Source organism: Haliaeetus albicilla, chromosome 2, assembly GCF_947461875.1.
Source record: "Haliaeetus albicilla chromosome 2, bHalAlb1.1, whole genome shotgun sequence".
NCBI classification, from domain to species: Eukaryota; Metazoa; Chordata; class Aves; order Accipitriformes; family Accipitridae; genus Haliaeetus; species Haliaeetus albicilla.
Window position 1 is genome coordinate 30036561 of NC_091484.1, and position 18006 is coordinate 30054566.

Consider the following 18006-nt stretch of genomic DNA (forward strand, 5'->3'; position numbering starts at 1 on the left):
GAGACTTAACTGAGCTAGACTGGATGGCCTTGCCTAAGAAATTGCAGACATTTTAGGCTAGAGTTTAGTGCCACAAGAGATCCCAGAATCAGATTTAAAATGCTGTGTTCATACGTAGTATCTGTGGGGGCCAGCTGGCACTTCCACTGCATCAGCTGTTGTCTGCTTCCCACAGCTGGCACAAAGGCAGTGTGAACTCTGCATCACACAATCTCTCTAATTTGACAGACATGTCGACATATGCCCATACCCAAACCAAATCACATCCCTATTGCAAGCTGAGCCAGTGGGGATGACTGCAGCAAGCCCTTTCCTCCCTTTTGTTGGAAACGTGCAGGAAGCCTGGAAAATTAGGCTGAGAAAAAGGACCACTCTCCATCTGCGCATCCCAGGTAGAAGACCCCTGAAGGGAAGGGATAATCAAGCCAGTCTGTCTATGGTTACAGCTCACAGGTGAGACCATGGGGAAGCTGGAAGAAGCTGCTCCCACCGACTAGCTTCTGCACGCTGCCTCCTGCCTCGGAGGCGAGAGACAGGGGTGTGTGGGAAGGACAGCATCCAGAGCAAAAGGTCAGGTCACAAAGCACATCAGGGAAGGGATACACACACATGGAGCTAGTCAAGCGCACACAGTTTATGAACAGCGGCCACTGATGAAATACAGGCTCAGGCAGTGGAAAGAATATTTTAGTACGAGTGTATGGAGCTCTGCAATATGCAGGTCACCCCACGTAGGAGCAGCAGAGCCTTTAAGTATAAAAACATTCTTGTAAATAAAAAATATTTACAAATTTCATGATTTAGAAATCCAGTATGTAGATCCTTCTCGCAGCCAGATGTAAGCCCTGTCTGTCACTTTTGAAAAGCTAAGTACTTCCCTCTTTCCGAAGAAATAAAACTTATTTTCAGTCCAACAGAAATTCACATTAATTGGGATTTTTAAGCCAAACAAATTTTAGCTCTAGAAAAATACATGCAGGTCCAAAAGGGAAATCCTTCTCCTTCAGTTTTTGAAGGTATGTATTTTTGGAAGGTGAAAGATAAGAAAGAAATATCCCCTGGCAAGTTAAAAATAGCAATAGTTGAAACTGGTCAGGAAGTTGGAATGTATGAATATGCCTGATCAACTTGTTTTAGTTGGCAGATGATACTATTCAGACATGCTATTCCCAGAACATGGACATTACATATGTAGCACATTGACAAAGAAAATCGTGCATGTGAAATACACAGCTGTTTAGTGCACTACGTATGTGCATATATGTGTACATATGTTTATCAACATTCATGCCATATGTAAGTGAACAGACGATATGGTATGTTAAAGAGAAAGAATACGTGCAAAGGAAAACAAATTTTATTTCATATTTCTACCGAGAATCCCTGTAACAAAGGAACTGACCTTAAAAACATGTTGCATCTCAATTCCCAAAGGTAAATGGTGAAATGCTTCGTTTCACCTCCACACAAAATGAAGAGCAGAGTTAATGCTGCTCCCTTTCATATATTTCAGCCAGCAGCTAATGGCTTTTGACATTTTTCCAATGAAGCATTGTAATGCATCTCCCTCCCTCTATTTTTGAAATGAGATTAACCTTTAAACTAGCTTTCTGCTTAGCTGGCAATCCACTGCACAGCCTGGGTTTGGTCCCGCTTGGCCAAAAAGCAAACACTTTGTGATGGCTCTCAGATCTGCTGCTTCATTTCCCTGGATGGTAAATAGCTAATCAAGGAAAGCATCAAATGAGGGAGCATTCGGGATGTGCTGCCCCTTTGAACATCATCAGCTGGTCCTGGAGCTGGAGACGAGGACAGTGAGGGCATCTAAGACGAGGAGCCAGCAGACATTGCTCTCTGCCTCCCCAGCTCTGGGGCACACAGACGTGCCGGCTGCCTCTTGCTGGTGAGAGGGATGGCAGCTGCAGACCTGCAAAGCTGTGCTGGGACAGGAGCAGCAGCAGCCAGACCTCCTGCACCTCGCACAGTCCCTAGAGGAAATGTAGAAGGTGATGCACGACCAGGCGCCAGGCAGCCGGGGCCTGAGCACCAGCCAGAAGGACCAAGGCATGCTAGAGGCAAACATTAGCAAGTGCTTTGGGAACCAGCAGCAATTCTGACAGACTGCTTGTCTTCACCGAACCAGATACCTCCAAGCACAGCCTTCTACTGCTAAAAATATTCTGCGCTGTCACTTCCATGCTGAGCGATCCCAATATACTTCAGAAGCACTATATATAGAGAGAGATAAAGAACCATGGCCACCAAAGAAAGCTATCTTCCAGATGAAAGACAGCAACCAATTGACAAAAAGCATGCCATTTTTCAGAGGAATTAGGGAAAATGTTGATAAAGGCCACCTCTCAAAAAGATCTGTAAAAAAATGTAATGGGGACTTCAAGTGCTGTCAGCAGCCTACACTAAACAGACAGGACCTCAGTACTTGAAAGCTTGCCTGAAATTCCTACAGAGAAGCAAACAGATAGTCAATACATCTTCCTCAGAAGGACTGATGGACTTCAAATTACAAACAGCTGAGTGACCCTTTTGGTCAGTTTGGTTTTACTTAAGAGGCGGAAGTGAAAAACCTACTCCCCTTTCTCAAATAGTATTTTGCTGATATATATGATCAGCCTATCTTTCCATATTCCCCAAGAAAAACAACTACATAATTTAGAACAACCTGGGCTACCTTCAAAGAACCAAATAATTAACATGAGACAGGAACACAATGTCAGACAGGCGCCTGAACTTGACACACTATTCCAGTCTCTTATCCATCACTAATTTGATTTAGCACTACATACTACAACACTTGCTTTCTATAAGCTTAATGCAATTATGGTGTAAAAATAGAAGCTACGCTTCATGTCTTGATCCCTTATGAATAAGAAATGCTGTACTTCTGAAATTACAGAAGAACTTATAGTCTTTAGCCAAACAAATTTGCTTTAGCTTGGAATTTAGAAGTCCTTTTGGCCAATATGTATCTCTGTACTATAATGACATATGAAGATAGTTAGCAAAATGCTCTTAAAAATAATTTTCTGTAAAAAGAGGCCAAGCTCTGGTTGATCTGTTGTGCAATTTGCATGGAAAGCTGCAGTAAATGGACATTGCAAAGCACAGAATATCAATAAAATTATTTTGCAAGATAATACAAGTGTAAGCCATGGATAACCTTCCCATTTCTGATGTTTCTTCTCTTACCACCCAATTTATCACCTGAAGAACACAAAAAGATGACAACAGCCTCTGCAATTCACAATGGCAGCTCATAGTGAGTTGTATCAGGCCATGCCAGTGTCCCCTTTTGCAACCCTTTAGCACTGCAAAAACCTAGCCCTTGGAAACCGTGCTTCCAAAGAGTTGTACAATACAAGGGGTCATCATTCTGCAGGGGAGGAGCTATTAATAAGAAATGTATGCAGAAGATGCAGATAGCCATTTGTTACTTACAAAGATACCATAGTAAAAAAAAAAACAAAACCTCACACAAATAATAGCTATCATTATAGGAGTCAATAGGAACGCTTCCACTGACTTCAGCAGCTACAGATCCAGGTCTAACATGGATCGAAATATCACTGTTAATTCATTTGCCAATTTCTGCTGGAGACAACGAATATACTGCAGTTCACAGTTAGCATCCCTCCTTCTATAGCTTCTTGGGTAGAAGAGAACTGGAAAACAAGGGCTAATCCTGCCCTGGTGCTGAAACCTCAGTCCTTGATCTAAGAGCTATGCATGTGCTTTGTTTCAAGTACATGAATGGTTCCATTTTAATCCCACAAAAATTAACCCCCTACCCAGTTAAAGAAAAGTAAATTGGGAGGGAGAAAATGTGAACAATGAATGGAGAACAGCAGTGAGAGGAAGACATGGCAAGAGAAAGACCAAAGGAAAGTAGGGAGATAAAACAGCATAAACTGTAATAAAACAGGGATAGAGCTGGAGAAGTTGCAACAATTCTTGGTCCCAGAAGGCAGAAAATGCTGTCCTAAGTAAAACTGCTCTAGGCACACAGAAAGGTAGGCACGGTAGGTTTAAAACATGAACTACCTAATCTGAAGCAGAAAGAATTACACATAAAACCCAAAGGACACCTGTTGTCCACTCCCAAAATCAAGGAGTTACAACTTTCAGCAAAATACTTTTACCTTTGAACATATACCTTACTTTCACAGCCATATATGACATTATCCATTACCACTTCAGCAGCCTCCAAAATACTGCTGGGAGATATCATTCTCATCTTTCATGACACTGATACCAAAAAAAAAAAGCAAACAAGACTGCCAATTACAGAGACCCTATTAAATTTTGGGGCTGATATCCCTATGGGTTTTCAGAAGGGTCTAGATGAACTGTGGATCCAGTCCTTCCTCACTGTCCTGCCCTCCTTGCACTTGAGCTAACCACATTGAACGTCTGAGCTCTGTCATTTGAGGGACTTCCCTCTCCTTCCCTGCAACAGTGGAGCTTCTGGCTAAAAGCAGAGCTGATGGCAATGGGCCCTATTCTTCTATGGTATCTTTGAGGTGTTTGGGATCTGTGCTCCAGTGCAACCCATCACTCATCATTTCTCCCCAGTAACCACAAATCTTCTGCTGAAAACGTAGACAGAATGGGGAAAGAGAAAAGCTGAACTGGGGCTCAGCATTAACAGCTTGTGGGGGCTAAAAAACCCACAGCAGGTGTTAGGTTGCAGTGGAATGGACATCTATCCAGTAATACTGGTGCCATTTGGTTCTGCATACACTTAAAAGTGTGAGAGTATCCACATAGCTCTCATTGCTACTTCAGCCATACCTGTCCCAGCTACAGACTTCTGCTTTAAAGCTCCTGCACTTCCAGATTCATTCTCACCACTGTAGCAGATGGACCACATCTGGGTTTTAGTACAGCAACAGCTATACTTGAGCTATGCATTGCACAAACTTCTCCACAATTAATGACATCCAGCTTGCACACAGAACTGAAGATGAGAGGGAGGAATCCAAACAAAGATGATCATGACTGCCTCAGTGCGTACTGAAAAACTGAAGATACGCAATGTGTGGTGAGGTACAACATGGAAGAGTTCTGTTTGCTTGTTTTCAATATAACAACAGTTCCAAAGTTCTCACAGTCAGTGGAAGCTTCCCAATTGATTACAGCGCAATGTGGAAAATGAAGATTAGGAAAAAACAGTGCACCCATGAAATTTGCTAGAAGATCCTGAAATAAGAGATGCTGCAGGCCCAAGGCAGTATAAAGACGTGATATAAAGCGACATAGGAAGATCTGAAATGTGAACAAGGATGACACTTGTCCAGGTTAACAACATTCATTAAATAGGGGGGAAATAATTTGCAGTTATTTGAAAAATGGGACTTATAGCAATGTTGAAAGACACAACAGCAGACAGTAACTTGACAAGTGTTTGTGATCTGATACAGCAGCAAAAAAAACCCTCCAAACACAACTCAGATGTGTGCACTGAAGCACCACAGTGCAAAGAATCTCTTGAGAATCTAGAGTGATTTTATCTGAAAAACAGTATTCAATTATAAGCTTATTACAAAGTGAAAGATCTTCAGTGAAGAAAAAATATCTTTAGGGCTGGAGAGATCAATGGATGAGAAAGATTACAAAAGCTAAACGCATACACAGCCATTACAGTAGCTGTGAAGGGCAGCATGGGAATATTCAAATGTTATGAACAGCGTGTTTAAATGTTATCAACACTAAGGAGGGGGAACGATTTAGTTTGGTTTAGAAAACTAAAAGAAGAAAAGCCTATGCTGAACCTTCAAAATACACACGGCTAGCTTGACAACCTCTACAGAACAAATCTTTCTGCTTTAAACCTTATCCTGACAAGAATTTTATGCTTGTGCTGTCCACAGTTTGTGTTGTGACTGATTCTACCCAGTCAATGGCCTGAATGTGCTGCATGGATTTTGCTTCTTTCGCAGGATTGAGGCCAAAACCTGGCTTTTGGTGCCCCAATATCCCCCACTGACTGATTTCTTCAGAAATGCTATAGTCGGTGATCGTTACTGGCTTCAGGATCAGTCTGGGCTATACAGCAATACGGGTCCTCCTTGCACAGCACAGAAGCAGTTTTATCCATGGGCATAAGGACCCTGGAAATTGCTGAGAAGGCATAAGACTGATGTACTCCCTTGTCTACATTATTTCCCTCTCCTGATATTCAGGATGACAGTTAAAGCGGAAACCTCCTTTCCACCCATTCACCTAGAAAGAGGTTCATAATACCATAGCTGTTATTTTATGGAGAAATACTAAATTAAAATGGGAATCTTCTGGCACACAGTAAACACCTCTACCACATATTAAAGATATTTAAGGAAAAGAACTTGCAACCTACAGGCTTCTTTACCATGACTTCCCTGAGAGACCATAAAGCACACCACCACTGCACCAACTCCTCTACAAAAGCTTTTTGGTGCATTGCTACTAACAACGTTAACATGACACAAATGACGGAGGTGAACCTTGGAAGCACTGAAAGGGAGAATGGATCAGAAGCCATACACGTTGGGAATATTCAGACACCCTTGCATTTTAGTGTTGACTGTATCTACTTATAAAGGGGTGAATCAGAGGCAAAATCTGTGTTCACATCACACTTCATGGGTCTGGAAACAGCATATCTTGGTTTCGTCTGGCTGAAGTGGTCCACCAGATGCAGAACTGGGAAAGGCAAAGTGACTCAGCCTGGTAAAGAGAAGTCACTCTCGCTGGATCCAAGAGCAGCCAGGTAAAGGTAAGCCACATTGGAACAAAGAACTGATATCACTGCACTAATATATCTTCCAAGGCCTATGATACCCTCTCTGTTCAGCATTTGTGCAGGCTTTCTATTGGTTTTTTTTATGACAGGTTTGCTCCTCTGATGCTTTTTATTCCTGAAATAAATAGTGCTGTGCTCAGCGAAAGCTGTCTGGCCACTGGGCACCTCTGTCGATGTTTTATGGAGAGAACAGAATTGCAGGTGTCTAACAAAACTTAACCTGCTGAGACGATCACAGCTAGCCACGGCCACTGTCCCCAGCCTGGCAAGATACCCAACTACAAGATGACCTACTGAGGAGAAGCCCTAAGACCAGAGCGAGGTTCTGTTCCAAAGGTCATAAAAAGACTCGGAAGATGGATAACCCCAGGACACAAGAAATCCAAACGTCAACAAAATTCACTCTAAGCAGGCACATTGTGAAGAGTTTTGTTTTACAGATGGCACAAAAAGGAAGCCTACAGAGGGTGGAAGCAAGGACAGGTATCCTGGGAGGAATACAGAGAAATTGTCTGAGCAGCCAGGGATCAGGTTAGGAAAGCCAAAGCCCTGAATTAAATCTGGCCAGGGATGTCAAGGGCAACAAGAAAAGCTTCTACAGGTACATTGGTGATAAAAGGAAGACTAGGGAAAATGTGGGCCCTCTCTGGAAGGAAACAGGAGAACTGGTTACCCAGGACATGGAGAAGGCTGAGGTACTCAACTTTTTTCCTCAGACTTCACCAGCAAAAGCTCCAGCCACACCACCCAAGACACAGAAGGCAAAGGCAGGGACTGGGAGAACGAAGAACCACCCACTGTAGGAGAAGATCAGGTTCAAGACCATCTAAGGAACCTGAAAGTGCACAAGTCCATGGGACCTGATGAGATGCATCCACAGGTCCTGAGGGAACTGGCAGATAAGGTGGCTAAGCCACTATCCATCATATTTGAGAAATCATGGCAGTCCAGGGAAGTTCCCACTGACTGGAAAAAGGGAAACATAACACCCATTTTTAAAAAGGGAAAAAAGGAAGACCCAGGGAACTACAAGCCAGTCAGTCTCACCTATGTGCCCAGCAAGACACAGAGCAGATCCTCCTGGAAACTATGCTAGGGCACATGGAAAATAAGGAGATGATTGGTGATAGCCAATATGGCTTCAGTAAGGGCAAACTGTGCCTGACAAACTTGGTGGCCTTCTACAATGGGGTTTACAGCATTTATGGGTGAGGGAAGAGCAATGGACATCATCCACCTGGACTTGTGCAAAGCATTTGACACTGTCCTGCACAACATCCTTTTCTTTAGACTGGTGAGACATGGATTTGACAGATGGACCGTCACACTCAGAGTTGCAGTCAATGGCTCGATGTCCAAATGGAGACCAGTGACAAGTGGTGTTCCTCTGGGGTCAGTATTGGGATCAGCGCTGTTTAACATCTTTGTCAGCAACACAGACAGTGGGATTGAGTGCACCCTCAGCAAGTTTGCTGACAACACCATGCTGTGTGGTGCAGTCAACACGCTGGAGGGAAGGAATGTCATCCAGAGGGACCCTGACAGGCTTGAGAGGTGGGCCCGTGTGAACCTCATGAAGTTCAACAAGGACAAGTGCAAGGTCCTGCACATGGGTCAGGGCAACCCCAAGCACAAATACAGGCTGGGCAGAGAACAGATTGAGAGCAGCCCTGAGAAGGACTTGGGGGTGTTTGTTGACAAGAAGCTCAACATGACCCAGCAATGTGCATTTGCAGCCCAGAAAGCCAACCATACCCTGGGCTGCTTCAAAAGAAGCATGACCAGCAGGTCAAGGGAGGCGGTTCTGCCCATCTAGTCGGCTCTCATGAGACCCCACCTCAAGTACTGCGTTCAGCTCTGGGGCCGCCAACAGAAGAAGGACATGGACCTGTTGGAGCAAGTCCAGAGGAGGGCCACAAAGATGATCAGGGGGCTGGAGCACCTCTCCTGTGAAGACAGGCTGAGAGAGTTGGAGTTGTTCAGCCTGGAGAAGAGGAGGCTCCAGGGAGACCTTATAGCAGCCTTCTAGTACCTAAAGGGGGCCTACAGAAAAGATGAGGAGGGACTCTTTATCAGGGAGTGTAGTGATAGGACAAGGGGCAATGGCTTTAAACTGAAAGAGGGTAGATTTAGATTAGATGTAAGGAAGAAGTTTCACTGTGAGGGTGGTGAGGCACTGAAACAGGTTGCCCAGAGAGGCTGTGGATGCCCCATGCCTGGCAGTGTTCAAGGCCAGGTTGGATGAGGCTTTGAGCAACCTGGTCTAGTGGAAGGTGTCCCTGCCCATGGCAGGGGGGTTGGAACTAGATGATCTTTATGGTCTCTTCCAACCCAAACCATTCTATGATTCTATGATAGCTGAAGCAGAGAGGTGGACCAACCATCCAAATGCACAAAGAGAGCCCAAATCAGGGATTAGAGCTGTAATGCTTGGACCCGTAACTCCTAGCCTTATATGCACATTACTGTTTCTAAGATTTTCCATCTCTGCTGGCAGCGTATGACACTTTCTGCTTGTACGCATCAGATGTTTGGTAAAATAGCTGTACAAACAAGTTCTGATCCAAGTCTGATGGCAGGAAAAACGTAGATCTTTCCACTTGCCTCAGTGGGCAACACAGCAACATAAGGCCTTCTAAGCTAAAATCAACCTGGAACATGTTAAACAAATGTTTAAATGTCTCTTAACCAATAGCTTTACAAATTAGATTCATCAGATTATGGTGAATTGCCTTTTGGGGAGAGAAATAACATCAAAGGCTGAAACAGAGGAGGAAAACATGCTGTTTTAAAGCTAAACTTCAGTCACTAATTAGGTCAAGACATTCCTACTTACATAAATTCGAGAGGAACTGCTCTGTTAAAAGCCAGATATGGACAGGAAATTGGACTGTACAAGATTCGTGTATGAAGAAACTTTTAATAAATAGCCTTTAATAATGTTTTGCTTTCCCATAAGAAAATGCTGAAAGAAAAAAGCCTACTGCATATGGGTAAGAAGAGTATAATATTAGCTCTGATAAATTCCCAGCATCATTGTGCACAGACACTGGAGCAAACAATTCTTTCAAAAGTCTGGTTTAAACATTTCTCATTAGCTACTCTACATCAGATATGGAGATGATGTCAGAAGTGAAATCTAGCAGCAGCTAAAGTGCTACTGCAGCAATTATAAGATAGCTCTTTATCTACAGGCAGCTGCCAGCAGTCCATATTAATTTATCTAAGAGGCTTCATACTCTAGCAAATAGTAATAGTAGACGAGATAACAAAGGAGGAGAAAACCTTGAGATAAATAACTGCAAATATTCCATCTGTCTCACAGTAGCCACTAAATGAGAGTTCTTTTTAAAAAAAATATACAAACATGCTATCTTCATTATTCATAACTTTATTCTGGTTTCACTTTTTTTCTTTCCAGTGTGCATCTTCTTTACACATAGCTTTTCTGCAAAGAAAACTCAAATTTCAGAGATTTTTTTAAATAGCAACAGAGCTGTGTTATGTTTTAATTTCTCAGAGAACTCTTTTTGAGTGTTTACATGTATTTTTGATTGTGGATGTGTTTCTGAAAGACTGCTGATATTCATAATACTATAGTTCTCTTGAGGGAAGGCAAATGCACATCTCAGGTGATTTGTTAGAGAATTTACAAGTTCCTCTTCGTAGCTCAGAGCTGATATACAGTATATACAAAGGGAAGTTAGAACATCTCTAGTGTTCAAGCTTAGCAGGAATGAAATGTAATTCCTACTCCTGAAAGCGCAGTATTGTCTTAAACACCCAGAAAGGCTTGTTCTTCCAATTCCCATATTTTTTGTCATCTTACCACAGCTAGTCTTAAAATGCACTGAAGTAATAAGGTCTATATTTTAACAGAGTCAACATTTACTATTCTCCCTTCAACTACGGATTTTTTGTATAGCCCTTCATCAAAATCACATAGGTGTGTATGGATGTTTTCATGCAGCTTTTTTGCCGTAAGACACAACCACCATTTTTTACACTGTTTTACAAGAGATTGACTGGCTGCCTAGTCCATTTCCTGAGACCAGAAGCGAAAGTTAACTCTAATAACCAATTCTAAATCCAGCTTTTACCTGCTTCTACAAAGACTGTTTCCCAGTTGGCCACCCTTAAGAATGTGCACATAGATTGAAGAGGAGAAAAACAGATACCTTGTGATAAAAGCAGCTGTGGCTCTTTCACATGAGGAACAAGCAGCCAGAATTTCCATACAGGGAGGACTCCCTTAACTCTTCTTTCAGGTCACTTTAACCTTTGAATAGCATCCCAAAATACCCTATGCTATTAAAACATATGAGGTACACTATTTTTGCTCTTTTTCTTTTGGAAGCCTTTTATATCATCTGTATTTCTTCAGACTTGGAACATCTTTGTTCTGAAGCCTACAGTTTATTAGGTATCATCAAAATTTTAGTGATGGCAGCGGTGGTGAGAACAGACTAAGTTTTATGCATTTCAAAACCAACACTCGTATTTTGAGATATTTCCTAGAATACTACAATGGCAATGATTAAACTCCTCAAAGGTGAGAACTGCTTTCTGCTCTGCTTTTGTATAGTCCCTTCCTGGGATACCCAGGAGCTCCCACAAGACAAACAACAAATACCAAGTCTAATGATCCCACACCGAGTTCTAAACAAAATCCACAACTCACCGCCTGATACCCCAATGATGCAAATAATTTCTCATTGTTCTCGTGACTCACCACAATATTAAATATTGCTACATTCAAACCTTCAGCTCAAATTTCACCAACCAAAACAATCACAAAAAGGATTGGGCTGTATCCACAAGCTGGCTTTGAGACAAACACTAGAATGACCAGCAGCAATGCCATAGTTAACACTGTTGCCATGCAAGTGGTAATAATAGGCTTCAACACTAATCCTCTATTGAGCAGACTCAGAAAAGCTCATAGTTTCTTTGGTTCTCTTGTTCCAGTCTGGCTGCTAATTCAAAACATAGTCATATATCAGTTTACATTGTGAAGGTCATACCCACAAGGCCAGGAGCATTCCCTCTTTAAACAGGAGTGCAGGCTCATAAAATCTGTGCAAACATACACACAAATCTAAGCCATTAGGGATGTCTGGATCTCCCACCCCTACAGATTGGTCACAAACATCGAATACATGATGCATCAGCGTTTTATTTCAGGTCAGAAGCATGCTTTTGTAATGACCCTTCCAGTTGTCCCCACTTTGTCACCACCAGACTGTGTGATGATCTTTGGGCACACTCAATTCTCTCCTGATGAAGCTAAACTGAAAGATGCACCACAGTGACTCAAGGGCATTCAGTCTGCCAGACTGAGACCGTTCTAAAGCCAGGCCCCCGAAATGCATTCAGCAGATGTTTCCTTCTGCAGACCCATTCCTACCGGTTCGCCCTACTTTGTTAATGTGGATATAGCCATAGTGCCAGTTACCTTCATAGTTTCCATGTGTTTCGCATGTCAAACTAACACCAAAACCCAAGTGATCTTCACAGTCTCCCATGTTTTATCTTTAAGGAAACCAAACCACCAAACCTCACATTACATTAGGTTTTGGTAGGGAAGGAGTGGGAAGAGCAAAAAGGAATGAGGGGTGCTGCTTCCTGCTATTTCCTCAGTTATTTAGACTGGGAACCTGAGAGGCTGGAGACAAAACACCTTCAAAGACAGCAAGGGTCAACTGTTGGTTTCTTGGGGACTGGACAGAGTATTCATTTTTCATTTGGCAGCAGTGTTCCTTGGAACGAGACATTGACTATTGCCATTAACACCAGGCATGCAGCCAGCAGGGGCAAGGATACACTTCACAATTTGCACTTCTAATTTACTGGGGTGTCTGGAGCAACATCCTGTTTGATATGGTAAATTAAGCAGGAGTAGCAGGGTGGATTTTTCTTCTGCCCAGTTAAACCTCTATGTATTCAGGTTACGTATCAAAAAAAAACTTAGGGTGTGTCTTCACAGCCCTTAATACAGTGTCTGAGCTATGAAAGCTGGCTGAACAGGTTCATTCAATGTGAAACAGCTCTGTGCACTTTCTGTTGACTCCACAGACCACCAGAAGGTATGCTTTCCCTCTTTTTACTGAAGCAATACAGTCCTTCGTGAGGTGCCTGCGTTACTGCAGAATAGGCTCAGAGTATTCCTTAGTGCCTAGTACTGGGAGCTGCTGTGTCTTCTCATCCGTTCCAGTAAAACACTCAACTGCAAGCTTAACTGTAAACACAAGTAATTCTGTTAAGGCCAACGAACCAGACTGCTCTCAGAGTTTCTGTTTTAAATCTAGTCTCTGCTTTTTTCCTAAAAGATTTTAAATTTCAGAAGCCTACTTTTATTTTCAAAGCAGGGTATTTTATGAGGTTACTTATGGGAACAAGTACTGCAGCCTGGCTTACTGTAACCTTAACTCCTCTCCCTCCATGTCGTAAAGAGCGACCCTCCTGTCGCTGACCCTCATACCCTGAACTCATTCTCCAGCACCTAACACTGTGCCACCATGGTTCCTCTACACGCCCAGACCTCCCATCCAGTACCTTCTCACATCGCCTACGTCACCAACATCTGTGTTCCCAACATCCTCAGCACGTGATGCCAAACCTTACAGTTTTATCCACTAAAGCACTTAAGTAACACCGTAGCTCCCTACGATGCCCCCCTATGATTGCTCCAAAAGCCCAACTCACAACGTCATATGCTTTAACTAGTTTTGGTTCGCTATCTGGGCAAGATGACACAGTGCTATTGGAACTAAAATACCTGCTTAGTGCTAGGCACACTTATACAAACAGATAAGGGCTGCGTTTTACCAACATTTCCCTTTGTTGGGGCACCAATTTGAGTCTGTCGTCTTTATCAAGTCACAGGTTTTCAGGAAGCATTCAAGAACTTCACATTTTTAAGACCTCTAATCCACAAAGGAATGTGTCTGAAACTGATCCGCCATGTTCAAAACTTACTAGTGAGCAAAGAGTTAACACAGACTTCAGTCTAGGCAGTAGGACTATTTCCATAGGAAAAAAAAAGGTTAAAAAATGCTAATTTTATACTGAAGTGAAACAATCAGGTTAAAGTGGATTGAAACCATTTCTTATTACTCTTATGTGGGGCTGGATTTACTAGATGTAGATGCCAAAAATATGCTAATGTACATGGCTGAATACAGCTTCCAAGACACCAGAAAAAAAAGAAAAACTTTCTGGGACAACTCCAGAATGCCTCAGTCTATAATTATTGCTTGTATCAAAATATCCTTTGGCTATACAGAAAAAGGCATTCTGTTCCACAAGGTTTTTAAATGATTCATATTCTTGACTTGTAAAACCTCTCATCTGTCACAGATTACTCATGGACTCACAAGAGGAAACCCTGAAAATATTATGCTGTCTTTATACAGGAGGTATTTTCCCCAAATCCAAATGGCTTTAAAATGAAAATATCTTGAAATTTCAAGAAACCATCAGAAAGCCTTCTCATATCTCTGCTGAAGAAAAAGTGAGTGCCAGGACTGCAACCAGCAATTCAGGAGCAGAAAAAAATCTTGTAATACGTAAACCCACTTAAAGACTATACTCAACAGAGCTATATCAGCTCATTATTACCATTAGCCCATATTACCCTAAAGCTTACAACTAAAAAAAGGCAGCAAGAAACCCAAAGGGGAAGGGGTAAGGGGGACTTACCTATGAGATACATGCCAATCCAGTCCCCTGCATCCACTTCCTCCTTTATATCCCAGTATATCACTAGGTCCTGTGAATGCCCGATGGAGTAGTAGGAGCTGCTGACCATCAGGGTAGACCGGCTGTCTGAAGTGACAAGGTCTGTGTCACTGGTAGACCTAGGAATGGTGACCGTCTCATGGGAATTGTTCCTGATGTCCATATTATGGAACTGGTCAGGGTTATAGCTGTATCTGAGAGGCTCTTTGCACCGGCGCCGATTTTGTGAGTTCCTAGATGGAGACGCCATGGCTGCCAGGCCCAGGAACCTGTTTTGGTACAGATTCTGCAAGGAAAAAAAGAAAGGATAGTATTTACAGTATTATTCATTTTTCAGTGATGTCAAAGCTCAGGAAAAGTAGTATATCAGAATGAGAAAGTAGCAGATCTTTTTCCATTTGGCATTGCAAAAAAGAGGCATGAAAAGGTGTAGCAGGAAACATAGTGCTAACTCAACTCCTACTCTGTAATTCTTAGCATGAAAACAAGTTTAAGGGCAAGCCTTGCATCACCAATCTCAGCCACAACTGGCAGCGTGTGAGGAAATTAATAGTAGCTGGCTTCCGCCACATTAATGTGTGCATCCAGACACGAACATCATGACTATCAAACTGCTAGAGAGCCATTCTCTTTTAACATCAGGAGATAGTCTTCCCACTTTTGACACGCAAAGTCTTCTTCCCAGTAATTCTTGTTACATTTCCAGAGGAATCTTTCTTGAAGCGCAGTCACCCCAGAGACCATATCCCATCTGGAGAGACTGGTTCGCAATGAGTAAGAGCTCTTCCTCCCTGCTGGAGATCTGAACAGTGAGAGCCATGAAAATGGAGTTATTCCCATTATCAAAATAGAGCTGTCTTCACTTAAGTGTAAATACAAACTAAGTGTTGCAGTGTCTCTCAGTACAGCTGATAGCTTCCAATGCTATTGCTCTGCTCCATTTTTTGCAGTAGACTGAGAGATACTATGCACACCTGCTCTGGTAGGAATTTGGGAATGCACCGGACAATTAATAGGAATTGAGAAGATTACTGCAGAGTAGTCATTGTCCTAGCAGTTGAAAAAATATTTAAACTCCAACCTACCCTCCTTCCTCAAGGCAAGCTGAGTGACTTGTACAAAATGTGTCACAGTACATGAGTTAAAAGCTCTTGTGAGTTGGCAGATGGAGAATGCTTAAGTTATGACTGGCTTAAATTTTGATGTGAAGACATCCTCTGATACTGATCAAAATACTGGTTATTCCTTACTTCTGTGCTGTTTGTTTTTTCCATTTTCCTTCCCAGCTTTCCCTCTTCCCTCCTTGCAGCTCTGCTATTTCAATCACTCAGCTCTTCATTATTCATTAGCCTTCCATTATCCGTCTGTTGCCAGCCATGCTGTCAAGTCCCTTAGATACAAAACCAGACAGCTTTCCAGTATGCTATGAAATGCTTTTCACATGATCAGAAGTCAAATCATCCTTTTGAACTCAAACAAATTAAGCGGAAGAAAAATCATAGCTCCTCTGTCCAGCCAAGCAGTTACCCAACCCTGGCTTTATTAAGGTTATGGTAGCACAGAATAACACTAAGTCCTGAAAAAAAAAATCTTTTGTTTATTAATTATGCCACAAAAATTGGTATTAAGAGACCTATTATTGTGTCTTAGGATTCTGTTGCACAAGAACTGTACAGAGAATAAAAAATTCAACTGGCATGTTTGTACCTCTAGAATATCCTGTCACTTTGCAGACACTGCCCTATAACGCTTACAGTCCATTGACCCAAATCCTCGCATACTGCATTAAACAGCGTTTATAAGCAAAAATAGCTCCAGCAGGAATGCCACACATTATAGTAAGTGCTGGCAAGACTGAACCAATATGCAAAAGGCTACATTAGAGATACAGAAATAGAAGGAGGAAGGAAGCATGTGGGGGAATGAAGTACATGGTGTTACATTTGCTATGCATCTAATTGCATCTTTGCTGCTTCTTTTCCAACAGTTACAATTATTCACTGTTTGAAAAGAGAGTTGACTTCATCGTATAAAGACCGATATTCCCTGTAAACAGAAAATGCATCTTTTTTCATCAAAAAACAGTGTCTCACATGCTGTGAACATTTTCTAATCTGGGAAGCACTTGTAGACATGCACAATTACCACACTCTAGTCAGTTAATTTAAAATCGATAGGAGTTTCTGTCACTTAGCGAAGGAGGCATCTACTGTCACAACAGTACCCAAGACAACTACGATTTGTTTTATAATGGTGAGGTAGCAACACAAAGAACTTCAAGACCACTCTTCTGGATTAGTCTGTATCATTATCATGGGTTCCTTCACTCATAGCATGCTACCCAAAAGCTATTTCAGTTCAAAGGCAGACATTTTATTTCTGGTGACAAATTACTCCAGGGAGTAGTGGTTCTGCAGATACTTTCATTTCTGAATGTTAATGGATGTAGAGTATTAATTAACTGCATACTTTCAAATTAAATTAGACTTAAACATTTAATTTTTTCAGCTTCAGCATGTCTTTAAGCAGTTTTAATGAAAATAGTAAATTCATCACTATGATCTAATTCTGTAAGTTCCCATTTTCCTGTATGTTGATGCCAGTGAAACAAATGGCATAATCTGAAAGCAACCCAGAAGGCTATATTCTTCAGAAATCTGAGTCTCTCATATTTCCAACATTGATCCTACACAAATACATTAATCTGCAAAAAAGAAAATCCCCAAACTGAAAAAATCCCAAACAATGGGACAGTAGTCACACATAATTATCTGGATTAAGTAATGGCATCAAAATACAAGTATGGCTATATGAATAAGTAGAAAAAAGGTTAGGAAAAATAGTTACTACACATTTTATTACCAGCTTTGCATGTTTTCCATGCAACTGTCTAAAGCCCCCAAGCCCTTGTGATGAGTCCCAACCATAGCGAGACAGCTTCAAAAAATTGCAAAAGACATCCTCTTGATGTCCTGTGGAAGCAATCCAATCTGTCATAGATACCTAGTATATAAAAAAAAAAATCTTTTTTAGGGGCTTGAGATTCATATTTATTCTCTTTATCCCTTTGCAGAGGTGTGTACACTATACGCACTAAACTATACTCTCATTTCTAATGCACGGTGTAAATTATGCAAGAACAACTAACAGCCAAATGTTGACCCAACAGCACAACAGATTAAGCTTGGTTGTCAACAGAAGTTAATCCCTCTTCATTCCTGGCTCAAAACAGTCACTCCATAGCTGCTTCTACAGTCAGTCTTTCCAGGGGTGTTTCCACCCATGGACTCCCTGCACCAAATGACCCCCAGGCTTCACTTTCCCCCCCACTCCCCTCACTCACTTGTATGACGGTTAGGAGTGAGAAGAGCCTTTGTTGATCAGGGCGTCTACGCATGTAAGAGGAAAGATGGTTTTCTCCTCACACCTTTCAACGTTTTTGTCTTGGATTATCAGATTTTGTCCTA

The 18006-nt window shown here is 42.0% G+C and overlaps 1 protein-coding gene across 7 annotated transcripts in view; it reads right to left on the reverse strand.

Moving 5' to 3' along the window:
* HECW1 (HECT, C2 and WW domain containing E3 ubiquitin protein ligase 1) overlaps nucleotides 1–18006 on the reverse strand; it is a 359806-nt gene that overhangs the window by 174320 nt on the left and 167480 nt on the right. For all 7 annotated transcript variants that reach the window (XM_069812200.1, XM_069812217.1, XM_069812185.1 and 4 more), the window contains one exon: nucleotides 14501–14825. In XM_069812200.1, the coding sequence (XP_069668301.1) occupies nucleotides 14501–14825 (325 nt within the window). The remainder of the gene's footprint in view (nucleotides 1–14500; nucleotides 14826–18006) is intronic.